Source organism: Aedes albopictus, chromosome 3, assembly GCF_035046485.1.
Source record: "Aedes albopictus strain Foshan chromosome 3, AalbF5, whole genome shotgun sequence".
Classification (NCBI taxonomy): domain Eukaryota; kingdom Metazoa; phylum Arthropoda; class Insecta; order Diptera; family Culicidae; genus Aedes; species Aedes albopictus.
Window position 1 is genome coordinate 18,928,159 of NC_085138.1, and position 27,929 is coordinate 18,956,087.

A 27,929-nucleotide genomic window follows, 5' to 3' on the forward strand; every position below is an offset into this window, starting at 1 on the left:
CGAACCACAGAGCGGCACAAAGTTGAAGTGACGCGAACTGCGTGTTTGGGTGAAAATTCCGGCTTCTCCGTAAAAACGATCAATTTTGCATAATTTTCGCAAGTTTTTGATGCAAAAACATTAAACATTTCTAGTGCTCTATAATAGGAACATTCATTGTGTGCCATATATTGAAAGTTTTTCGAATATCGGGGACAAAAGTGATTTTAAAGTGCGGTGATTCTGTGGCCCGACCAATCCAAAATGGCGCCCACGGCGGAGGATGAAATGACACTGAATTTAGAGTACTGGCCGGACGAGCTGAGTCCTGCCCAGAAGGCGGCTTACGAAAAAGCTGAGAAAGAGCATAACGACATCCGGAACAAGCTGAAGGACCTTGTTAAAGAAGCGGGTGGTAAGAATATTTTCTCGGGTGAAGTGTTTACGGCCTATCAGGTGCTGGGACCGGTGCCCGGCTTGGAGCAGATTTCAAAGCCGATAACATCCTTAAAGAAGAAGCAGCCGCCCCCGCCTCCCCCACCTTCCAGTTCGAAGCGAAGTGCATCGCCGGTGCTGGAGAGTGGAAAGCGAAAAAGTCGCCGGTCGGAATACCGAGCGGATGATGATAACGATGGAGGAGATTTCGCTCCGGACGATGATGATGAAGAGTACATTCCACTGTCCAAGCGACTGGAGATGAAGAAAAGGGAGAAGGCAGCGAAGGAGGCTGCTGCCAAGGAAGCGGCCAAGAAGAAAGATGACAAGAAATACTACAATAAGAAAGAGGATGCCAAAACTCCGAGAAAGCCGGACAAGCCTCAGAGCATCACGGCCAGCAATGTTCGGCCGACGGAATCCACTTCGATCGGAGGGCTGCTCATTGGAGGCGATAAGGAGAAGAAGAAGGTTACTGCCGAACCGACGGCAATTGTCGATCTCACAAAGGATGACAGCGGTAAACCGGCTGCTGACTCGAGGGAAGTGTCCTTCAGTAAGATCCAAGGCAAAACATTCCCTTCGCTGGTGGTCATTGCAAGGCCATCGCTGCGATCATCGGACAAAGCCCCGGCCGACCGGCCTCAGCTCGATGCCAAGGTCAAGAATGTCCTCATGCACACGGCCACCAAGTTCACCGAGTGGCTCATCCAGCAGGGTTTGGTCAAATCGGAACAGTACTGCCAGGTCCATCGGGGTACGCCTCTGAAGTTGGGAATGTACTCGGATGCTTCGAAGTTCCCCTATTCTGGAGGATACGTGTGGATCAGCGAATGCTGCCCCACTAGATTTATCTCCGTCTTCAACGGATCGACATTCGAGGGATCGCCACATCCGCCGTCGGTTATTCTGAAATTGATCTACCACTGGAGCTGTCAGACCAATGTTTCCAACGTGGTCAACTGGGTCAAGGTGGACAACCTGTACGTGAAGGGTCTGTACACCTGGCTGCGGTCAGTTTGTACGGTGGCGCTTTGTCAGCACATGAAACTGATGGGTGGCGTGGGAAAGAAGATCGAAGTCGGAGTCATATCGCTGGGCACAACCACGCAGGTATGTAAATGATTGAGTAAATACATGTATAAGAATTTTCTTCTGGATTATCAGAAAGCACTGCTGAGGATTACTCTAGAATAGTGCGTGGCATTGAGGGCCTTTAAATTCGCCTCGTGCTCTGCACGTATAAGGTACACCGGGGCAAGATAAAACGCGAAGTTTTGAAATAGAACTCAATACAATATGGAAATTTATCCTTCGTTAAGGGCAAGGTATTTGGAGTACATTGCTCAAAATTTCTAGAGCTCCGGTTTTTAGAACCGTTGAACGGATTTGGATTAAAATGCATCACGCTATTGACAACCACTGAACAATTATTATTATTATTATATTTATTTTTTAACTTCTGATTTTGAAAGAGGGAAAAGCCCCTTTGAGTGATTTCCTTACATTACGAAATCGTTCTCAAAAAGGCATAAAACCTCTTTTTCTTTTCAAAAAAACAGTAATTACAAAATAAAGAAAACTTAATATTAAATATTGATATACTATTTTTAGAATGGGCAGAAATTTAATGGCCAAAATATCTCGAACAGACACAGGAATATCATTGCTCAAGCAAACCATTCTATCCATAAGTTTTTGTCTAGGTAATTTATAACGAGGACATTCAAACACAATACAGTCAGGTTTTTTTACGCGGTTTTCATTTACGAGGTTTTTTTACGCGGATTTTTGAATTAACGCGGTTTTTTTTTACGCGGATTTTTGAATTAACGCGGTTTATTTTTACGCGGATTTTTGAATTAACGCGGTTTTCGTTTACGTGGATTTTTAATTTTAAGCCGGAATTTTTCCAAGCATTATTATAGAGTTTTTTTCTACATATTTCTGTAGTTTTGGTGCTTAACAGCATTAAATAGGTAGAATATGATGCAGAGTAATTTTCTGGATATCCAAGGAAATCCAAACTGTTCTGCGTTTAGATCCTAAAGTCTACGTCTGTAACGGTAACTTTTTGCATTATACAAAGCAACGATTTGTAATCTATTATACCCAGTAAGTAATTTAAAAGTTCAATAGACAGTTTCAGATCAGTCGGGATATCCTAGGTCATCCAAACTATTCTGGAGTTTAGATCCTAAAGTCTACGGGTGCAGCGGTAGCTTCTTCCATCATACAAATCAACGATTTGTAATCTATTATGCTCAGTAAGTCTTTTGAAAGTTCAATAGATAGTTTCAAATCAGTCGGAATATCCTAGGTCATCCAAAATATTCTGGAGTTTAGATCCTAAAGTCTACGGGTGTACCGGTAACTGCATTCATAATACAAAGCTACGACTTGTAATTTTTCATGACTTACTGAACATCTCAAAGTTTAATAGACAGCATCAGATCTGTTGAGATGTCTAAGGACATCCAAACCGTTCTTGAGATTACATGAACTTTTTTCATGGTACAAATCTACGATTTGTAATCTATTATGTCCATCGGATAATTATGTTTATTATGTCCATTTCTGGCTGTTCAATTGGCTGATTTGGAATATTTTAAAACTATTTTGGAATAATTATTGATTTAAACCCTGTCTAATAATATATAGTTACTATTTTTAGCTTGAGAAACTACTGTCATAGCCATAGACTTTAAAAATTGAGTTCCCGAACACTTAGGATTACCTGGAATATCCCAAATTTTTCTAAGAATACTTTGTGACCTTTAACTATCAACCCTCGAGCAATCGCGCTGTTGTATTTTGTTGAAATAATCTCGCTTTTCGTGTTCAGTAATTAGCGTGGTGCTGACGGTGGTGGGCAACCGCGCGAGTTACGGAAGGTTAAGTGAACATGATTTACTGCCTGTACTTCGACACTTATGCGACAACTGTGAGATGGAGTCTTAACAACCAGTGTTGCAAAACTTCATCTCATTCATTTGAACATTAATCAACAAATCTTTCCAAACATTTTTCTTTCTATTTACAGGGGATAGACAAAATGATCGGGACAGGCAAAATTTTCACTTTTCAAAAAATGTTCAATTAGCTGTAACTTTTCGAAAAGTGCATCAAATATTCTCAAATTTTTATTGTAAGTTCTTCAACTAGTTGTGTATCAGTGGACAAAATTTGGAAAAGATCGGACAATTCTTCACGAAGTTATAAGAACTTTTTGAAAATGGTATAATTATCCGATAGCCAACTTTGAGCTGTTATATCTCCGGATTCAATTAACCGAATGTAATGAAATTTTGACCATTAATGACTTATATAATGAGCTATGAAAAACCATTGACTTAACTTAATATTCTTAACACGGAAGAAAATTATAACGATTAGATTATTTTTCTAATAAAACACCAAATTATCCAAAACATCAACATCGTTTCAAAATTCAAGATGCAAATTATAGTTCATTTAGTTTCCCTCTAATTGACTTATATATAAATGTGTTTTGAAGGGAAGTAACAATATAGCCGCCAATAAATTGAAAAAGTAATGGGATGCATATTAAAAATAGACCAATTCTGGACGAACATTTGAAAAGGGCCTATCTGCTTTTTGTAAACAAACATGTTTCTGTCTCTGTAGGGCCCATCTGCATCCACCCACGCACATCAACACCCTTATCAGAAAGAGTGTTCTTCAAGCTTTCTGTTAAGGGTGTTGATGTGCGTGGGTGGATGCAGATGGGCCCTACAGAGACAGAAACATGTTTGTTTACAAAAAGCAGATAGGCCCTTTTCAAATGTTCGTCCAGAATTTACTAAAAAATCGTGAAAAAAATAAAATCGCAATAACTTTTTTGTTTGTTAAAAATTTTAAGTTAAGTCAAATGTTTTCCAGAGTTCATTATATAAGTCATGAATGGTCAAAATTTCATTGCAATCGGTTCATTGAATCCGGAGGTATAACAGCTCGAAGTTGGATAACGGATAATTTTATCTTTTTCAAAAATCTTTATAACTTCGTGAAGAATTGTCCGATCTTTTCCAAATTTTGTCCACTGATACACAATTAGTTGAAGAACTTACAGTAAAAATTTGAGAATATTCGATGCACTTTTCGAAAAGTTACAGCTAGTTGAACATTTTTTGGAAAGTGAAAATTTTGCTTGTCCCGATCATTTTGTCTATCCCCTGTATGTTCAAAACGATTTCATTCAATCAGGACACCTATCAAATCAGAAGCGAATTCTTGTCAATTGAATACATTGTCACTCGAATGAGTAGCTGGGCACAAAACACGAGAAAACCCTGCAAAATTCCGCCAGACTGAAAAAATATCGAATGTCGGGTCAAAGTTGGGTCAATTTTTATTGAATGTTGAGCCATTGTTGGACCAACATCGACCAAGTATTGGGTCCATGTTGGGTTTGGTAGCCAAAATAAAAATAGGTGAATGATAGGTTGATGTCGGGTTTGACGTCATCAATGATGGTAAAAGCTTTAAACCTTTAAACAATAGCTTGGCAGTTTGTGTAACTTGTAGAAATTTTGAGTGACAGGCAAAATTCTTAAAATGTTGTCTTAAAATAATTCGTTGAGTTCATTTTTTAATATAAAATTAAGAACGAAATTATTGAGTTAACGTTATAAAACATGGTTTTCATTTACGCGGATTTTTGAATTAACGCGGTTTTTTTTACGCGGATTTTTGAATTAACGCGGTTTATTTTTACGCGGATTTTTGAATTAACGCGGTTTATTTTTACGCGGATTTTTGAATTAACGCGGTTTATTTTTACGCGGTTTTTTTTTACGCGGTATGTATCCCCCGCGTAAAAAAAAACCTGACTGTATGATCTATATCTTCATATGATTTATCACATGCACAAAGATTAGAATCTATTATATTCATACGATACAAATAATCATTACAAATATAATGATTAGACATTAATCTTGAAACAGAACAAACAAAATTACGTCCAACATCCAAGTTTTTAAACCAAGGATGATTCTTAATTCTTGGACAAATGGAATAACAATATCGTCCTTGTTCACTTTCATTCCAAGAAATTTGCCAATTGTTCAATGAATATTTCTTCAGTTTGGAGAAATATTCATAGGAAAAAATATCACGATTATAAATTATTCCACGAAAAACACCTAATTTTGCCAAATAATCGGTTTGTTCATTGCCAAAAATACTACAATGAGCTGGAAAATAACCTCGAGAATTTAAATCATGTAGTAACCCTCTGATTGACAAAATTATATGGTTAGTTTTGAAATGAAAGTTTATTGAATTTAGAGCCAAAAGACAACTCAAGCTGTCAGAACACACCATGTATATGCTAGGTGTACAATTTTTAATCAAATTACATGTAAAATATAGAGCAATTAATTCAGCTGTGAAATTGGAACATGAGGATTCCAATTTATAAAAATGGACCAAATGCAAATTAAACACTCCAAACCCTGCAACACCGTCAATCATGGAACCATCTGTGTAATAAATTTTATCATTTTCAATCCCAATTAATTTTCGTTTAAATAACAAATTGGCAAATCGAGGATAATCCTGATGAGGAATGTGTTTCAACTTTTCAAGTAATGATAAGTCAATACAAGGACGATATGAATGGACACTCATACTATATTCATGAAAACCGGGGGAAGAATTTTGAACAACATTTTCTGTAGAACAGAAAATAAAAGAACTTAAAATTTTGCTAGAAGGATTGATTTCATTGAGTGTTTTTAATGTATCGATTAGTGGATGACTAATTGAAAAACAATGGATCAAAAATTTACTATTTAATTCATGAAAACGATTTTTGAGTGGAAAAACATCAGCTAAAACTTCTACGGATTTTGTATGAGTAGAATTCAACAGTTTTAAGCAGATTCTTAAACTTCGAAACTGAATTTTTTCAAGTTTGGAAAAATGTGTTTGTACAGCACATCCAAAAGCGAAACAACCATATTCCATAACAGAACGAATGGTTGTTTTATAAAGAGTTATCATATCAGTAGGATTAGCACCCCACCATGTGCCAGTGATTGTACGAAGAAAATTTATTCTTCTCGAACAAATTTTTTGAATATATTCAATATGTTTATTCCACTTCAATTTTGAATCAAACCAAATGCCAAGATATTTATATTCAAATACTTGTTCAATTTGATTATAATTCAAATATAAATCAATACCTACTGGGGTATGTTTACGAGAAAATATTATGAATTTGTTTTTTTGAGCAGAAAAACTGAAACCATTATTATGCGCCCAGGTATTTATATTATCCAAAGAATTTTGCATAAAATGACGAAGAATTTCTCTATTTTTTCCACTAATAGAAATTACATTATCATCAGCAAGCTGAATCAAATAACATCCATTTGGAATAATGGAAATCATGTCCCTTGTAAATAAATTGTACAAAAATGGACTTAAACAGGAACCCTGAGGAAGTCCAAAATAGCTATAACGTATCATTTTTGTAGATCCGTTATGGAAAAAGTGCATAATTTTGAAAGAAAACAAATTACACAGGAAATTCGAAATAAATAATGGTATTTTACAATCATTCATTTTCTCAAATAACAAATCTATCAAAACGGAATCATATGCACCAGACACATCGAGGAATGTAGAAACAACATCTAGTTTCTCATTGAACGCTAGTTCAATATGAGAGGTTAAAAGAGCAATACAGTCCCGAGTCCCACGACCTTTCCTAAATCCATATTGGGATGATGCAAAAATATTATTTTTTTCAGCCCATAGTTCAAGGCGGTTTAAAATCATTCTTTCCATTAATTTTCGAAGACATGATAATAAACTAATAGGTCTCCTACTATCTGATGATGATGGATTTTTGTCAGGTTTTAGAATACTTATTACTTTAATAGACCGACATTCAGAAGGAATAGTATTCTGAAATAGAAATGAATTATATAAAGAAAGTAAATGCATCTTCCCATCAAGTGGTAAATTTTTTAAAACAATAAATTTTATGTTGTCAATACCTGGTGCAGTATTTTTGGTAATAGATAGGGCCAAATCCAATTCCTCGATGGAAAATTTGTCACAAAGATCCGGATAATAGTTATAACATTGATATTTTTTGAACGAAATGGAGGTAGGGACAAAATCAGGACAAATTTTAGAACCAAAATGTTCAATCCAATCTTTCGAATACTCCAATACAGGCGATGGAGGATTACTGAAATTTCTCAAATTTCTGGCAACAGACCATAATTGAGACAAAGATGTCTGCGAATCAAGATTTTGAACAAAATTTTTCCAATAGTTTCTTTTTTTGAATTTACAAACTCGGGTAAATTGAGCTTCAGTTTTACAATAAAAAAGATAATGGTCTCTAGATCCAGAATGTCTAAATTTTTGAAAGCATTTTATTTATTTTTTAGAGCAATTGTACAATCATGATCCCACCAAAAAGAAGGATGTTTACTTTTGGAAGAACCTGGGGATAGTTTTTTTGTTTGGGATTTGTACAAACATTGAATTAATAATTTTGAAAAATAATCATAATTTTGAATAGAAGAAAGTGATTCATCAAAACCAATTAAAGCAGAAGAGACTAAATCAGAAAATTTAACCCAGTCAACATTTTTTGTTAAATCGAAAACACAAGGTTCTTGGACAAATTTATCACGAATCGGATTCTCCATGGAAATTATAATAGGTAAATGATCGCTACCGATTGGATCATTTATAATTTTCCAAGAAGATTTCAAGGATAAATTATTTGAACAAACAGATAAATCAATACACGCATGATGTGCAGGAGGAACAGCAATCCTCGTGAAAGACCCATCATTGAGAATGTTTAAATTTAATTCATCAATTAAATTCAAAATCAATGATCCTCTGCCATCAGCAGGGAATGAAATTATCGATCACGATCGCGATAGTAGAAAACTCTCCCACACGCATTATCGGCGAAAAAAGACGTGCGATAAATTCAGACCCGGGTTTCTCCCGAGAATGTGTTTTCGCTCGTTCCGCAGCGCCGAAAATCGATTATCATCTGCAATGAAAAGTTGACTGGTTTGCTTTCTGCTCTTTGTTCGCCTTTCCTTAGTCCCGTCGTCACCGGCTGTAGCTTTTATGTATAAAATTTCTGTCCTCTCCCGAGCAGCTTGTGTGGTCGAGTGGTTATGGTGCGCGCTCATACACATTTTTGTGGAGGGTCTAGGTTCGAATCCCGTTAGCGGCAAATTTCTGTAATTTGCCTTCTGATAATTATCGCGATAACTTTGCAGGCGATAAAGTTGGATAATATTGCCGGGGCCCGTGGCGTAGTGGCTACACGTTTGCTTCGTAAGCAGATGGTAATGGGTTCGAACCCAGCCCCGGCACTTTCGTCAGTTGCTCTTTCCCCCTGAGAGCAGCTGACACTGACCCTCTTCTGAGCCCATGGCTCAAATGAACCCGGATATTTGGACATCGGCGAACGGCAACCCATAATGGACCCTCAGTCGGACTGGAAACAGAAAAACCAACAGCCACACATCAACATCCTCGTGCTCATCATTCTACCATGATAGGGTAGAGAGTGAAAGCAGCGCAACGCAACCAGTTCGATGTAGTACAATTAGAAATAGAATACATTTAGGCGCTGTACAAAGTGTATGTACAGCTTCCAATTGGAATCGCTCACGCAGTGCCCAAGTGGACAATAGAGCTGTAAATTAGGTTAAGTGATTGAAGAATAAAAAAAGTTGGATAGCGAAAATGAAAAGAGAGATTTCCAGTTTTGGGCTATCTTTGATCGGGGACAAACAGCAACGATCGATAAACATTTCTCACAGAAAAAGTAAAAACAGAAAAAATCGGTTGCTCGAAAAACGCCGTTTTTCGTCTCAATTTGCTGATAATTTCATTCCCTGGCCATCAGTAAAATCACTGCCCCAAGCTAAATTATGAGCATTCAAATCACCTAGAATATAAAAAGGTGAAGGAATATTATTCAAAATTGTTTTTAAATCTGACAATGAAAATCTTGCTCGGGGAGGAATATATATGCAAACAATAGAAAATTCCAAACCATTATATTTTACAGAAATAGGAATATATTCAATTTGTGAAACAAATGAATAGTCTAAATATTTAAATTCAATGTTTTCTCGAATACCAATCATTACACCTCCATATGAAACATTCCGATCCTTTCGAATTATATTGAAAGATGGAATTCGAAAATTTTTTGCATCCACTAGCCACGTTTCATTTAAACAAAAAATATCAATGTCGCAATTTGTTATCAATGCTTTGAGCCTGTCGATTTTTGGAATAATACTTCGACAGTTCCATTGAAGAATATTCAAGCCCTTATTTTTGAATCCAGCCATTACGAACAAAACAGAGAACTAATGAGGGGTCCAAAAGAATTCAACTTTTCAAGAAGAGTAGCCAAAAAAGGTAATATGTTTTTAATCAATTTCTTCCAAAAATCTTTTAATTCCAAAAAATCTATTAAATCGCCCAAGATACTTAAAATAGAACTATTTTCATTACTATTTCCATCGTCTTGAGATGTCTCATTAGTATTTTGATTATCTTTACTTTCAGAAAAATTAAAACTACTTTTCTGAAAACCAGGAATGTTACGAGGAGAATTGGAATTATTTATAGGGGGGACATTTTTATCATAAGATGTTGAAGGCTGAGGATTTAAAGTGGGGTTATGGTTATTAGATGTTTTACTATTCCTTTTTCTTTTTATAGGTGGTTTGTAAACAAAAACATTTTGATTAGCATTCAAGTCCTCAGAATCAACAGCATGAGATAATGGTTCAAAAACATTATCAGAAGTAAAATTGTCAGTAGATTTGACAATTTGAGAATAAGAAAATTTGTTTTTATTTTTTATTTTCAAATTGAATTGTTTCTGGTGATCAATATATACTGAACATTCCTTCAGAAGATTGTGTTTTTTACCACAATGAATAGGGTGGGGCGGGGCAAGATGGGTCGCATAAGGATGGATCACCATAACTTTGTGAATACAAATCGTATTGGTTTGTATTCGTCCGCTACTCTTTAATACACTAGTTAGCTATGCTAAAAGTCGATAAAAAGTTCATTAAATACAAAGTATGATGTTAAACGAGCAGTTTTGAAAAGTGATCGATTTTGCACCGTGAAAAAAGTGCGGGGCAAGATGGGTCACCTTTTAAGTAATTCACATTTCCTCAACGAAAAACGTCAAAAAATAAGATTTGTGCCGCATTCATATATGCTCCATATCCATACTGAGTAAACAAGGGCTACTAGTAAACATTTTATAAATTTATTTGGAATATAAAAAACTTTACGATTTGAGTGGTCCTAAGGCGACTTGAAAATCGATGTTTTCACTAAAAAATTATCATAATTTTATGTTATAATTTTGAGTGTTCATTCCGCTTGATTGAAGTCATTTATGAGATAGTCTTGTAATAAAAAATAAATAACTTTTGAATGCTCCAAAAATACGCTCAAAATTGAAGGTGACCCATCTTGCCCCGCGACCGTTTATATGGAGATTATATGGAATGTATCGCATAAGAAAAATGGCTAAAAACCATTTTATTTTTTATTTCCAATGAGAGTGAATAATTTTTCAATCAATGTCCCAAACTTTTGTATATTCATGGTGGTCATCTAACAAAATTATTAACATAATCAAAACATGAGTAATGCGCTCGGAAATGGCACTGACCCATCTTGCCCCGCGACCCATCTTGCCCCGCCCCACCCTACAAACATCAGAATGTTTTTCACATTCCAATGAAGAATGCATACCACCACATTTGGAACATTTTGCTTTATTAGAGCAGAACTGCGATGTGTGTCCAAAAAGAAGACAACGATCACAGTGCATAATTTTTGGATAAAAAAGCCTAACATCAAATTCAACATTATTAACTACAACAAAATCAGGAAGCACAGTTCCTTCAAATGTGATTTTGATGCAGTTTGAATGTTTATATGAGGATTCTTTATCAGTGAAAATAAGTTTGGATAAACGAACGCAATCTAAAATTTTCACTGGAGAAATTGCTTTATTTTTGAATACTCCAGAACCACGATTAAAATATCATCGCATTTCAGAGATTCGTCATAAATTATTCCATTTATTTCACACGAGTCGCATGGAGCATAAACTCGATATGAATTGTGAAACAATTTGGACTCCAACAATGCATTGGCATCATCACGAGATCCAAAAACAATCCTCAATTTGTCAAGTGAAATCTTCTTGATTTCCTTGACAGATTTGTAAATTTTATAAACTTCCGAAGCAATTAAAAGCCAAGTTAAAAGCACATTAATAGGCTTTTCTTTTTTGCGGAAAAATACCATAAAAGGACCCAAATATGTGGATAGATAAGTTTTAATACGAAAAGGTTTAGTTTTAGCAGAAGTTTCATCAGAAACTGCAGGAGATACATCCCCGTCAGTCTCCATGATGGAAAAATGACGGGGATTACTTCAAATTATGCAATATCAAAATATCTAAACTACTAAATTGAACAATAAAAAGAAAAGTAATACTTAACAAACACCAATCAACTTCAGAAACAACGGAAAATGCTTGAACTTCAAAACAGGTAAACGGAACGCCTGGGTGCAAACACTGAACAATTAGCGTGATGTATTTTGATCCAGATCCGTTTAACGGTTCTAAAAAACGGTGCTCTAGAAATTTTGAGCTATGTACTCCAAATACCTTGTCCTTCCCTGGCCAAGTTCGCAGGGGTTGGCGGTATTAAAGTGAAGGAGTTTCATTTTGATTATTGTAATGTAGTGTTCTTTAGTGAAACATATCACCTTTTTAACACTTTAATGCGCCTCCAACGGTTCATCACGAACCGGCTGCTGCAGATGGAGTATGGCTGATCTTATGCATCAGACATGCTCGATAAACACGGAGGAACCGCCAGGGCTCAGTAGAGTCTATTCCCAAGCAACAGTTCCAAGTCGGTTGGATTTGAGAAGGTTTTGATGATCGTTACAAATCCTAATAAAAGTATTATAGGATTTGTGACAGGTTTTGGAACCTTTAACAGCCAGCTGACTTTAAAATGTTGTTTGGGCTCTATTTCCCACGTTTCTAGGTTGATTTTGATTAGTAATTCATAAATGTCATAGTCGCTTTTTCGATTTTTTACCATGTTAGTTGGTCATATTTTCTTTAAATAATGCAATTAAAATCAACCGACGAATTGATAGTGGGAAGGAGATTTGCAGCACTTAATTGTGCTGGCTGATAGATTCGAAGCTAACGTGCGAACATTTAAACGCATTGTTGACATCAATGCGTTCGACGTGACATTTTGGACAAAAGCTGACTGCTTTTTATTAACTGAACAACGTTACTTTTGTATGACTAGGTTGACATTTCTAGGCCACGCATGAGAAAATGACATGGTTTATCGAGGTAGGACCGATAGGATAGAACGAATTTGAATATTTTTCATAGTATTTGTAGGGGGATGAATACATAATAGTTGACAAGCAATTTTTGTTTTATTACAATCAACTGACCAACTTTGCGTATTTTTGTTCTTCTCTTAGATAGTGTTATGACACCAACAGAAAAATATCAGGAGTTCAGTTACATGTTTCTGTGGGTTTTTCACCGATGACAATTTAAGGACACAAGAGATGAACACAGAGAAGTAGAAATCAAGAAAACAATTTGACAAAGAATCGACTATATTTTAACATACGGGTTCGACTGATTCAATGAATCTATCTAGAAGTATCTAGAAGACAATTGATGCTAAGATTGGAAAATAGCTTGCAGTTGGGACTAGACTAAAATAGTGGCCAATAGAAAACAATGCGCTAGACAGCATTATTATTCATTTTTTTAAATATTTACCCGTAGGCTTTTCGACGGTTGACAGTACGGTATTTAGCTGAGTACGAAGATACGGATTAGTTGGTGTACAGATGACAGGGTTCTCACGGGAAGTGCTTCAAGCGAGGCTTACATAACAACTGACAATAAAGAAACCTATTTTCCTTGACTTTCTACTGACCGAACACACGTGTTTTTGTTAATCTCCTAGGCATTATTAAGACATGACGTATGTGCATGACGCAACAACTACCAGGACACAGTTCCATACGTCTCTTTTTAATAACGACATTCAGCATATTTCCAATAAAACTATACTTCAATAAAGCAATGACTAAAACTGGTATGATAGAACAGATCAGAATGACTTAATTGACTATTACCTTGGGAATCTACTTCGAATAACTGACAAATTGACAAGAACCTAACTAAATACATGGACCATACCACAAAAAACCAATTGACAAAAAGAAAAAAAGGGAAACTTTTATTATAACTATTTTTGTTCAACGCAGGCCAAAACAGTGTCGACTTGGGCCACGATATGCCTACGTACTTCTGTGTGTTGAAACAAAAATAGAGGCTCATAGAAGCAAACGTAGGGAAAGGGTGCGGTGTTAGAACATAAGCACAGTGTGCTACCGCCGTAATCTCTATGAAAAAAAAAAATGTACTCCAAATACCTTGTCCTTAAAAGTTTGAATCAAAAACTATGTGTTATGGCAATCACAATGTTTATCATCATTAGAAAACATCATGTTAAGCCGCTGTTTCATCTTACCTCACCCGTTTCAACTTGCCCCGGTGTACTTTAGTTTTTACATTGTAAGACAAATTGTGAATTAAAATCTAAAATTATGGCTTGATGGTTATTGTTTATGGCCGTATAATTTACAATTACAGGACGGCCAGCAGCGGCAAGTCAAGGTTGAAGTTCTTGGCGTACTGGATCCAGAAGCCAAGTTGGTTCGCTTGCGAGCCGTCGAACCGCTGAGCGATGGCGAACGAAACTACAAGAAACGTTTCTCGAAGATTCTGGAACCGCTGGCCGGCTGGGTGCACAAAGACAGTATTATCCTAACGGATCTGACCGTCGACAAGGGCACCCTGAACAACATGGGCTACAAGAGCGTACAACAAGTATCCCCCTCGGATGCCAACAACAAAAACAGCAATGCCAACATCATGGACTACCTGCGCCGGATTGTGCCACGGATGTTCCAGAATACGCTTTCGCTGCTGTCGCGGCAGATCATTCAGCAGTTCCTGAACGAGCTGGTGTGGCGCGAAACGTACGGAAACTCCCCGGGACAGACGTTCGACAACATTGTGGCGCACATTTCCGAGCAGACGAAAATCGAAACCAAGGATAATCTGGTGACACGATTGAATAAGGTAGGGTTGCTTGGGAAGCGGGAGGTTGTTGGACTCTTAGTTCATTATTTTCGTTTTTTTTCTTCCCGCAGGCCGCAGCAGATCCATTTAAACACTGGAGTTATCAGATCGAGACGATCAACACGCCCAAGCCGATGGGCGCTAAGCGAGGACGGAAGCCGAGGGAACCATGTTAGTATGATTTTTTTTTAAATATTGTTATTGCATAAGCATGAATGTTTACGGGGTGGTTCAATCAAGATGACTATATTGTCAAATTTGTCATTTGTCTGAGATATTTCACTGAATAATAATTTGATATGTAATGATTTTATGACGATTTCAACACGATAGCATACAAATACAAACATCAAGTTCGCAGATTGTGAACAAACCTCGATAATCAAAGTTAATACTTGGGTGGGACTGTACTGCTATTCATATGGGACAGTTGCGTTGCAGTGTAATGCCAATAAATCTTAAAATATTCGGAATTTCCTCGGCATAAGCAGTCCATGTCATGTGAGTTCTTTATCATAAGCTGTCCCATACCGAATTTCACAGGCAGGATTTCCGGAGAATGTTCTGAATTCACACATAGACAGCTTTTTATGTGTGTAAAATGAACATGAGACACTGAGACAGTTGAAAAAAAAAATGAACATGGAACAGCTTATGTGAACAAAACTGAACATGAGACACAATTATCTCATGTTGTTTTTGTACAGTTTCTAAACAAAGTATAGGTACTTACCGACAGTGATTTATGGAAATATTCGTAGAAATAGACAATTTGGCGATAAAAGTCAAAATCGTTTAAAAGTAACACAGGACAACTCTAGCATAACATGTAAAAAGGGCCTAAGTGCTTTATGCTGAACACTGCAGCTTTACTCTATAGAGTATACGATGGGTGTAACACGCTAAAAATAATTACGCGAATGACATATTACGCCGAAAAAAAATACACTTAGTTTTGATTGTTGTGTATTTTAACGTTTGCTAATTTCTACGGTTGGCTTTTCGGTACGGATAAATTATAAGTGGGATGATTCTATTTCATTCAACGTTTCGACCCTTAGTTAGGGCCTTCTCCAGGGAGGTCTAAAATAGGGGTGTTTTATTAACAAAATTCACATTTTGATTTTGCTTTGAGTTTACACATTTAAGAAAAATATTACTATAGGGGTTCTTCTTCTTTATGGCTCTACGTCCCCACTTGGACTTGGCCTGCCTGGCATTAACTTCCACAGTTATTAATTGAAGGGCTCTCTTTGCCTGCCATTGCATGAATTTGTATATTGTGCAGTGGCGTAGCGTAACCTCACTTTTTACCTGTGCACCAAGTATAAATTCTTAATATTTTTGAACAAATTAGCTTGTAATAATTAGAAAATTACGAGAATAACTGCTTTTTTTTTTGTTTATATTTATGTGTATTTTAACTTATAGCTAATTCTACACTTGAGAATAACTGCTTACACTCATTTCTATTTCGATTTTGATCATAAATCCCCTGCAATTGCAAGTTTTAGGGTCGGTGCACAGGTAAAAAGTGAGGTTACGCGACGCCACTGATATTGTGAGCAGTGAAGAGAATAATTTTGTCAGACAAAAGAGGCACAAAACAAGCAACAAAGAAGACGCGGCGATTACTCATTATCCCAACTGGTAACAGATAATGACATGATCTCGAAAATTTTTGTTGCAGACAAAACGTAAGCTGAATTTGTTGCATACTTTTCAACTCGTGAATAATCAATTATTACTTACCCAAAATTCAACTTTTTTGATGATACATCTTCAGCAGCGTTAGTGTTTACCGACTCGAAGTTACTGCTCGAAAATCACAATGCAAGCCTTAAACATCTCTAACCCCATTAAACATAATTTTGATTAAGTCGGTCAATAAATCTGCTAATTGTTGCATCGACGCTTATGGGTGCTCTGCGCAGGGATTGACCTACGAATCGCCCGATTAAAATTAACCTATGCAATCGGCTGATTAATATGTTACTGTAGGTCAATTTGGTTTGTCAAAATCTTATCAACCGACTAATCCGTTAACTTGACCGGTTTTCATCGGAACACCCTAGTTAATCTGGTGATCAATCGATTGATCCCTGCGTTAAGCTTCCATAAGCGTCGGTGCAACAATCAGCCGATTTATCAACAGACTTCATGGGGAAAATATTTAATGGGGAAACTTGTGGTGCACGATCTTTGTCCTATTCTGTTCAAGTTGGGACAAACCTATGTCGCATTGGATAGAATGTCGCAACAAATTTAGGTTGCGACATTGTCGTTATTGTTGCGCGATGGTTGTATTTTGATTCACTGATTGTGAGGCAAGTACAATGATACACTATGCCCAGAGAGTCGATAAAATTTACTCAACTAGAACGGGAATCGAACCTGCCGTCTCCGGTTTGGCGATCCATAGCCTTAACCACTAGGCTAACTGGAGACCCGTACTATAGGGGTACCGCATCTTGTTTGTCGCCGATTGCTTGGCCATAAGGGTATCTACAACCTGGAAAAAACTGGAAAACCGTGAATCCTCAGGAAATTTTATTTAAAGGGACAAATCTGGAATACTCAGGGAATATTTTCAAACTATTATTTTGAATACTCAGGAAAATTTTTCATCGATACAAAAAACGTTGGGCCGTATGAATAAAAAGTAGTGAATTTTATTTCTTGTTGATCAGCTCAGAAGTAGAGTCAACATAGTTTACAACATTGTAGGTAAGGAATTCCACTACAAAGATTTTGTTCTGGAACTTATTAAGAAATACCTTTTGGAATGCCTCCCAGGATTTCTCACATGACTCCTTCCGATTTTCACGCTATTTTGCTTGGTATTCCTTACTGAAGTATTTCCAGAGATTCTTTCGGATTCCCATCAGAATTTTTCCAAGAAGCCTTACCGGAATTTTTTCTTGAGAATCTTGCAGAATTCCTGATTTTTTCTCATTCCTGATCCAGTGCAGCAAAGTTGCCCCATATTCTATGGGAATCCTTATAAACATAAGACATTCTGCACATGGTAGCGCAGTCCCTCGTGGAATTTTCACGAAGTTCCTCTGCGTCTTGTTCAAAGACATTTTCTGGGATTTCTGCCAATATTTATCCTGAGATCTCCGCAAAACTTTCTCTCAGAATATGAGAATATGAGATGTCGCGGAATTTCTCCTAGAGTTTTTATCGGGATTCCTCTTGAATATTTTCCAAGAGATCCAAGAGGAATATTCAAGGAGTTTTACACGAATCTACAGGATTTCCTCTCAGGATTTCTTCCAAAATTCTACTGTAATGTCTTCAAGAAATTTCCATGAACTTTCTTCCAAGGTTCATCCCTGGATTTCTACAGAAGTTTCAGCTGGGATATTTCCTAAAGGTGGCGTTTCTTTCAAAGTTGAGATTTCTCTTGGTGTTCCCCCGGGACTTTTCAATTGCCTAGTCAACAGGCTGGGGTAAGATTTTCTTTCCTTCTGGGAGTTTTTCTAGAGCTATTCTGCCTCCACTCGCATAACAGTCCCATTTGACTTTTCATCACTTTTGAGTTAACGTTATGAATAGTCATCATTTTTGATGTACTTCCAAAAACAACAATAAAAATTACGAATTTTTATGTCAATGTGTGAAAAAAAATACCAAGTTATGAGCGTCCCATATCAAAAGTACCCGCATAACAGTCCCATCATTGATTTTTGTGCTACGTAACTCAAAACTGAACAACTTTGTAGTGATTGTAATATTTTTTACAGTTATATATTCATGTGCAAACCAATCTGTGAAAGTTTCGAGATAATCGAAATGTTTTTCAAATTTTGGCGATTTCTCTAAGTTTTATATGGAAACAAGTTTTCAAACTTCAAATGCCGTTTTCTCAATTCCTACTTTTTGCAAATGGGACTGTTATGCGAGTGGGGGCAGTATTGCTGATATTTCCCATAGAGTTATTCCCGTGTTTTGTTCAGAAATTTTTCCAGGCTTTTCTACGTAGTTATTGATCGGATTTCTTGCAGTTAACCACCTAATATTTTTTGCGGATGTTTTCGGGATTGTTCTCAGAATCTCAGTTTTTCCCAGAATCCCTACCCGCAAATGTCACAAGATCCTTGATGCTAGATCTGGGATTCCTTTAATAGTGGGTCTTAGAGTTCTTGCAGGGATTTTTCAATAAGTTTTTCTCCATATGTCTCCGAAGATATTTGCCTTGTAAGAAATTCCCGAAGAAATGTCGGAACGGGTACAGGTGAAGAACTCCAGAAGAAATCGTGACAAAAACTGAGATATCTATCTCGAAATGGAGGAAATCTCAAGGAAATTCAAGGAGGAAATGTGAAATCCTGTGAGAGAAATTCCGGGAGGAGCTACGGGCGAAATCTTGCAAAGAGATCCAATAGAATTATTTAAAACCTCGCTGAAAAAAACCTTTGGAAGAATTTCTGAAAAAAAATCCAAGAGAAACTGTTGGAAAACTATAAACCGATAAACCACTTGGAGAAATTCCTGATGGCAGTTTGCATACATTTTGGAAGGATCTCCGGGAGGAATCCAGCGAGAAATTGGAGCGTACCGGGAAAACCTCTGGAAGAAATGCTAGGATCAACTCTCAGAAATCCCGGAAAAACACCGAACAATTCTCGGAAAGAACTATTTGTGGGAGCCAATAAAGTACTCCGGGGCAAGTTGAAACGCAAAATGTTGTATAATATTTCGAAGCAATTTGGAAATTAACATTCAACGAAAGGTTATTTGTTCCAAAGAGAATGTGCTATAACATTCGCATTGTTTGTTTTTATTAGATAACGTCATCTTAAACCCGCTGTTTCATCTTATCCCATCCGTTTTAACTTGCCCCGGTGTTCCTTACGTAGTGAACCTTCTTCTTCTTCTTCTTCTTTTTGGCTCTACGTCCCCACTGGGACTTGGCCCGCCTCTCTTCAACTTAGTGTTCTAGTGTAGCATTTCCACAGTTATTAATTGAAGGGCGTCCTTTGCCTGCCATAGCATGAGTTTGTATATTGTGAGGCAAGTACAATGATACACTATGCCCAGGGAGTCGAGAAAATTTTCCCGACCGGAACGGGAATCGAACCTGCCGTCTCCGGTTTGGCGATCCATAGCCTTAACCACTAGGCTAACTGGAGACCGTAGTGAACCTCTGGATGGAAATACTCCTTTCACCGGATTCGTCTGTAATGTACCCTTTTATTATATGGCCGGTTCTTTTATGTTATGTTGCTGCCCAAATTTTTGACAAAATCAAATATTGTTGGTAAGATGATCTCCCCACTAATGTTTCATCCGAAAAGATCCGAAAAGTAAACATCATCTGCAAAATTCTATAGCACGGTGTGGGTCTCAAAATTGGTAATCGGTATAAAGTTTTTGTCGATCTTCATACTATATGCAGTGTCTATGTAAGTTGGCATAAAGGCATCTGGTAGTAAGGTCGTTTGGTAATAAAAACAATCTTCGAGTCTGTTGGAAAAAGTGCTTGTTTGTAGACCCGACTCAGAGATGGAAAATATGAGAATACCATTTCCTTATTTGCCAATTTTTCAGCCCCTTGTAAACTTTTTTGATTGTTGATGTTGACAGTCAGAAATTAGCTAAAACATGTAGGTATTTACTGGAAAATGTCAGTTATTTTTATACCTGTCCTGAATCAACAGTGTCTAAACATTTGATGAATCCAGTGAAATGTACTTGTGTGCGCATTTCGGGTACAAAAACTTTTACTGCTATAGTGATATACCGTCAAATGGGGAAACTTGCAACACTTTTTGACTTTGAAGCAATATCATTGAAAATCTAAACATTTCAAACATAATGTAAAGCATCGTGTACACTAATTACCACGAGTAGAATACTATGCAGAACTTCATTTACCAAAATACGTTGCCACCTAAACAGGAGGTGTGAAATACATGCTTGTTGCAAGTTACCCCATCTGTGGGGTAACTTGCAACACATGACATGAAGCTAAGTTAGCTACTATTAAACTGCACTAACATTCCAGTTCTTGGTTATATTAATAGTTTTTGCTGTAACGTATGAAATATGCTTTGAAAAGATGTACACTAATCAATTGAAATATGATTTTTCATTATAGGGTTGGTATTTATTATAAGCGAGAGTATATCGTTTCACAGTAGGTCTTACGTAACTCAATATAAAATATTTATGGATCTCATGACTCAGTACTAGTTACAAAATTTCAACAATGTTTAATGTAATTTGTTGGAAAGGTAAAGAGAGTCAGTCATCTTTAGGTAATTTTCAGTATGTAGTAGTGTTTGGCTACTTAAGCTAAAATAACATGATTGAAATACCCATTCATCTATTTACAAAGTTTAAAGCCGTCAATTTGGGCATTCTATTGAAATAGTTTACTCCATCTAGGTTCAGAATGAACGTTGGTGATTGTTTTAGAACGTTCATTAACTGAATTAAACTTTCATCAAGGTGAAACATGAATGAAGTTTCATAATATGGAAGTCTTCAACAATGTTTGAAAGTCACGTGCAAAAAAATGGTAAAATCGAGTTGACATTTGAAAATAAACACGTCACGTAATTAATAAATGATTCATTTCGATTATTTCTATCCGAAATATTGTGAAACGAAAATAAATTTTAGAAAGTTTTATTAACTTCAACTGTTGCAAGTTACTCTATAGTGGTTGTCGAATATGATTATGATTTTTTACATTACTCAGTCTATAAGTTTGTCAAACTTTAATCATTCAGCTAAGCTAACTATTAGGTACTCTAACTGCAAGCAAGGTCATCAGACTTATCGCACTTACCATAAGAGAGAGGTAAAGCACGATTTTCATACTTGTTTTTATGGCATAAAATGAGCAAACCGTTTTAACAGTGTAGCTGAACAATAAATAAAGAAACAATACTGATTATTTCATCAAAACGATCTTTGGTACACATAATTTTGTTAACCGAAATGGTGGAGCATACTAGATTTCATTATTATGAAAAAATAGTTCACATTTAATGTTTGTCATCGTGTTGCAAGTTACACCACTGTTGCAAGTAACCCCGTTTGACGGTAGTCTTCTGTTATTGCCACCCATCGTAGACTTTATTCATCAGTTTCGGCTCTTCATGAACATAGAAAGTATTTCTCTAGATCCCTTTATGAATGAATATTCACATGGTGCAAAGTTTTTCACAAAAAAAAGTCCACCTACACAGTTGGTCTTGTTATAATTTTCTCGAAGTTTCATTTCGTCTCTCGTTTTTTCCTCGTTATGTTTTTGTCACTTCAATCTTACCAATCACTTGTTTTTCATTTCTTTTTTCTTTCAGCAAAATGATTAATTCTTGAAAGAGAGAAATGCTTTTCATAATGTAAAAAGAAAGCATAGATTGAGGCATAGGAGAATCGGAGAATTTCAGAATTCAGGGCACTAAGGTCTCATTTGAAAGAGGGAGAACAAATCTTAGTTTTAGCACTGGTCTCATCACAAAGTTAGGAGAGAAACAGGGACAGCCGATTCCCTTTCAATATTTGATAGTTCACAGTACCTCTTTTTAAAGTCAGATGATATCGGCTTGTGTAAAAGTTTCACGTTTTCAATAAAATATGACTAAACTTAGAAGTTGAGAAGGCTTATTTTAGAGAAATATATCCACACTTTTGTAGCCTTCAGATCTACTAGAGAAATATTTTCTATAGTTCATTCCATTTGGATTTCTTTCGTGTTTCAGCATTGTTACGATTTCCTTTAGTTTCAAAGTTATAAATCCATTCAGTACAATACAGTTGGTGAATACATGAACCCACCTAATTTTTAGCGCCCCCGCCTGCAGCTCCAGAAGCACCGAAAAAGATTCTGTTGAAAAAGTTGAAGAAAGAAGAGGAGAAAGCAGCCAGCAGCTCGTCCTATCTGAGCACCCTCTATGGGCCACCGAAGAAAGCTCGTGCTCCCCCTCCGGAGGAAAAGGAAGAACTGGCTCCATTGGAGCCCTACTACTATGGTCAATTCGAGCCACCAGCCGATGAGGTGAAGGAAGGTGCTGAGCCCATAGAGTTCAGCGTAACGTGCCCGGAGTGTCCGACTACGCTGCGCAACAATGCCGACTTCCAGGATCATCTGTTCCGCCATGCCAATCCCGTTCCGGAGGGACACATGCAGTGTCGCTACTGTCTGGAGAACTGGGCCACCGAGGAAGCCCTGAAGAAGCATACGGTGCTCATCCATTCGCTGGAGACGAAGAACTCCGTGGCGTCGACCTTCAATTGTTTGATTTGCGAGGTAAGTAAATTTGGTACAATGCCTTTCAAAACCCCTTTATTATTATGCAACTCGTTTCGGTTGTGTAATAAATCAAAGCTGACTAGTAGGCTAAATAGCCAATTATTGCACACTCCATGCTTTTCTTATGAGATGTGCAACAATTGGAGAGTTTTGAGGGCGTGCAATAATTGGCGATTTACTCTAGGCCAGTGTTGAGAATACTCACTTGCAAGAGTGATACTCACTTGCTTCTATCTCAGTCCAGAAACATGCTATCAAAAAATTATGTTTGAAGGGCTTTTAGATTGTAGTTTAATCTAAAAGTTTGCCGAATTAAGTAAAGATCGCAGACGCATACCAAAATTGTGAGAGAGCCGTGAGTACGAGGTGAGTAAAATTCGTGTAATTCATACTCACCTTGTGCTCACAGCTCTCTCACGGTTTTGGTATGCGTCTGCGACCTTTACTTTATTCGGCAAACTTTTAGATTAAACTGCAATCTATAAGCCCTTTAAACATCATTTTTTGATAGCATGCTTCTGGACTGAGATACAAGCAAGTGAGTATAACTTTTCGCAAGTGAGTATTCCCAACACTGCTCTAAGCCATTATGATACTGAACTAAGTGAAATAAAAGTTGCGATACTGACTTGCACATTTTCCATCATTAAAATTCACAGCAACGCTTCGGAACAACGCAAATGTTGTCGGCTCACATGCAGAAAAACCATCTGCACCTGGAGTTGCCGTACAAGTGCGCCGGCTGCGACTACAAGAGTTCCTCGCATCATCTGACCATCGATCATTTCTACCAGAAGCACAACAACTCCGGTCTGATCCAGTGTCCGTTCTGTTTGAAGATGACCCTGGTTTGCAACGCCGATGGGCCGATTGCCGAGAACGTGAGCGACTTCATGAAGCACCTGAAGTTGCACTTCAACAAGGCGCTGACGAAGAAGTGCAACAAGTGCGCATTGACTTTCATCACACGTGGCTCGCTGAAGATGCACGGGTTGTTTGGGCATGTCATCACCAAGCCGGCTTCTGCTGTAAAATCGATCACCAAATCGGTGACCAATATTCCTAAGCCGAAGGTAGTTTGATGCGTTTTTTCGTGTATTACTATCGATGTAACTGAATGATTTATTTCCTCTATGACACAGTACAAGGCAGTTGTCCAGAAGGAGTTGGCCACGTTCAAAACACTGGAGTCGTTCGGCAGCATGGAGCTGAACATGCCGTGTGGTAAGATTTGTCTGGAGTGCGACAACGATTTTGATGAGGATAATCACATCATGTAAGTTACAAATTTGCCTCTCTGACGATTCTATAACATTCCCCAGAAAACCATTCCCCAGAAAACCAATCCCCAGAATTCCATTCCCCAGAATGTACCATTCCCCAGAAAACCATTTCCCAGAAACCCATTCCCCAGAATGTACCATTCCCCAGAAATCCATTCCCCAGAATGTACCATTCCCCAGAATTCCATTCCCCAGAATTCCATTCCCCAGAATTCCATTCCCCAGAATGTACCATTCCCCAGAAAAAAATAAAACTATTGCTTTAATTCTGAATGGTTTATATTAATAGCTAAAAATCAAATATTTGTTCGTAAAAAATCACCGGAAGAAACATCCTGCCAAAAATTCTTATTTGACAAGAAAAACTTCGGAAATAAGCATGATTTGCCTTTACAATTTAGGCTATTGGTATGATTATTGGCATCGCAACTGCTTACTTTTTCAACATACATTTTTCCTTCTTTTCTGCATAGGCTGTTCTTTCGAATTGTACTTTTCAGTAAATTATCGGCATCAAAACTTCTTACATTTTCTACGTAGTTTTTTCCTTCTTTTCTGCATAGGCTATTGTTTCAAGTTACACTATTCAGGTAATTATCGGCACCACAAGCACAGGTGTTTAGAAATTTAGAAAAAATATGAAATAAATATAACAGCAATTTTAACACCGGTGGAGGCTGTAATGCCCATAATTTCCCGAAAAGTGCAATTCGAAAGAACAGCCTATGCAAAAAAGAAGGGAGAATCTATGTTAAAAAAGTAAGCAGTTGCAATGCCGATAATTTCTTGAAAAGTGCAACTGGAAAGAACAGCCTATGCAAAAGAAGGGAAAATTTTTGATAAACATATAAGCAGTTGTAATGCCAACAATTCTTATAACGACTCAAACATTTTTTTAACGAAGAAGGAAACGTAACACTCTGATAATTGCCATCGTACATCGATTTAACGGTTTATTTGAAAATTTGAGAGTTGACCAACTGCCAATTCGCGGTGCCCGCATAGTTTTTGTTTGAGTTTGACGTTTGCTCACTACTGCCATCTAGTTGATGATTGGCCAAATTCATTCCTTTTAGAATTAAGCGAACCTATTTCCGAGACTAAAATTTAAATCGAAAAATGTTCGAAGTGTTACGTCTGTTTGTCTGTGGTGACATTGTTTTCCTTGCGGCATTCAAAAGCCCAACACTGTTCCTTTTTTTAAACAAGCTTTTTTTAGAATTTAGGCAATTGGTACAATTATTGGAATTATAACTGCTTTCATTTTCAACATAGACTTTTCCTTCTTTGCTGCATAGGCTGTTCTTTCGAATTGCACTTTTCAGGAAATTATCGGCATCACAACTACTTACTTTTTCAACATAGATTTTCCTTTCTTTTCTACATAGGCTGTTCTTTCGAGTTACAATGTTTAGGCTAGTTACAATCGGCACCACAAGCACAGATGTTTAGAAATTTGAAAAAAAAAAAAATATATAATAAATATAACAGCAATTTAACACCGGTGGTTGTAATAATGCCCATAATTTCCTGAAAAGTGCAATTCGAAAGAACAGCCTATGTAGTAAAGAAGGGAGAATCTTTGTTGAAAATGTAAGCAGTTATAACTTTAAAAAATTTACTAATTGCCTTAAATTTAAGAAGAATATTGTTTAAAAAGAAGGAACATTGTTGGGTTTTTGAATGCCAAAAGGAAAACAATGATACTTTTTCCCTTCTTCATTAAACATATTTAGAATTGTTGGCATTAAAACTGCTTATATGTTCACTTTTTTTATTCCATTCCATAGTATTGGAATAATGATGAAAGCCCTTCTCATACCGCATGAATGAAGAGCCTTTGAAGCGAATAATTAGGAACAGCCATTGGGATAGATCCCTCCAACCGTTTGCAAAGAAAAACGTGGTCAGTTGAGTCTTCAGTATCTTGTACACTGAACAACATCAGAAGTATATGCGTTTTCTCTGTAAATTTTGCACATCACTTTTAAAACGTTATTCATCGTAAAACAAGTGCTGCACAATTTTCACAAATCTGTCAAAAACAAAACATTTTATAGCAACGCAACTAACAGTTTGTGAACTTTCAAGATAGGTTTAAATATCAACATGCAACTGTGTACAATGGTAATTAAACGTTTGAACCATTGTAGAATATTTTTATGGATATGTATGTATGTATACATTTTTACCTTAATTTGTTACATATACCGTACAAGAAATAGATATTTGCTCGTAATAACACTATAATGTTAAAATCCTTGCCTATAATACTTATGACACACATGTGATACAAGAATCACTGTACAATTGCGCTTGAAATGAGTGCCATACTGAAAATTCTCTCAGTTCAAGTCAGTCTTGTTAGAATTTTCTTGACACTGCGTACCGTTGTACAGGAATCATACTCGTATCACATGTCTGTCCGGGGTAAACATATCATTATGATCAACATTTTACTGTTTGTGTATCGAATAAAACTTTTTAGCAGAGTATATTAAGCTTTTCTGGGGAATGGATTTCTGGGGAATGGTGCATTCTGGGGAATGGATTTCTGGGGAATGGATTTCTGGGAAATGGTACATTCTGGGGATTGGTATTCTGGGGAATGGTTTTCTGGGGAATGTTATAGAATCCTCTCTGACATATATTTTCATGATTTTATTATTGACTTGTTAAAGCAAAACTTCATAACCAAAAATCTGTGGCTTTTTCGACGCGGCCTCTAATTTACATTTCCCTTTCAGTGGTCTGCTGAAGTGCATCAAGTGCACCTACACAACAGCCTGTCTGCCGGCGATGGTTGGCCACACGGCTTCGTGCAATCCGAATGCCATCTCAGACTATGCCGTATCCCAGCTAGAGCTCGAGATGCACTGCATCTGTGGGTTCTCGTCGTCGGATGGTAACGCTCTTGCCCGCCATTTGGTCACTTGCGACCGCAAGAGCGTTTACGCAACGGTTGAAGCTTGCCAGGAGAACACCGTTAAGCGCAACATGTTGGACATGCTTGGTCTGGTTCGTCGAGAGGATGAAGGTGCCGAAGATGGAGCCGAACCGGCGCCATCCGGTTCCGGACAGACTGCGGAAGAAGAGGAAGCGCCAGCCGAGCAACAACCACCAACTGATGCAGGCAGCACATCGATTGCATACGATCCTTCACAGTCGTTGTACAATATTGCCGCTACCGGCAACGAACAGTTCAATACTCAACTGTCGTTGGACGATTTGGGACCACCGTCTGTGTTGGCCCAGCAGGAGACTGATCGTACTCCGCAGTTGAAGGACGATTATCAGTCGTTGGCTACTCCGAGGGTTCCCAGCATGGACACCGATCAAGGTGAATACGATCAGCAGGAGGGCGGATATTGAGCATGATTACTTGCATAATTAGGTACGTAGAGTTTTGATTGCTTACGAATTGAACACATAACACAGATTTATTGCACATTATATAAGACATATATCGGCAGCGATAATTGAGAATATTTTATGCTTTCATATTACATACATATATCCATAATGGTGAAACCACTGTACTATCTCCTAATACAGTATATTCTACTCATGAAAATGTCAAAATATGCGTATGCGTTGCGTATGTGCGAAGGTATCACAGCCCTGGAATGTTGGTAATGACGTTTCACCTTATCTCTCCTAGCGCCTCTACAATCTGATCTCA

The 27,929-nt window shown here is 37.2% G+C and overlaps 1 protein-coding gene across 1 annotated transcript; it reads left to right on the forward strand.

Annotated features, from left to right (window-relative positions):
- On the forward strand, positions 1-27,829 carry LOC109418261 (uncharacterized). The gene is made up of 7 exons (XM_019692422.3): positions 1-1,527; positions 14,201-14,692; positions 14,764-14,863; positions 22,501-22,961; positions 23,624-24,037; positions 24,107-24,240; positions 26,995-27,829. The coding sequence occupies exons 1-7, from the start codon at positions 244-246 to the stop codon at positions 27,617-27,619; spliced, it is 3,510 nt and encodes a 1,169-aa protein (XP_019547967.3). The 5' UTR covers positions 1-243; the 3' UTR covers positions 27,620-27,829.
- Positions 27,830-27,929: the final 100 nt, after the last annotated feature.

Bases quoted from the DNA above. Each gene is read 5' to 3' on its own strand.
- LOC109418261 (XM_019692422.3), top strand. From the start codon at position 244: ATGGCGCCCACGGCGGAGGATGAAATGACACTGAATTTAGAGTACTGG. The intron at 1,528-14,200 runs GTATGTAAATGA...TTACAATTACAG, and splicing joins CGCTGGGCACAACCACGCAG to GACGGCCAGCAGCGGCAAGT. The intron at 24,241-26,994 runs GTAAGTTACAAA...TTTCCCTTTCAG, and splicing joins GATGAGGATAATCACATCAT to TGGTCTGCTGAAGTGCATCA.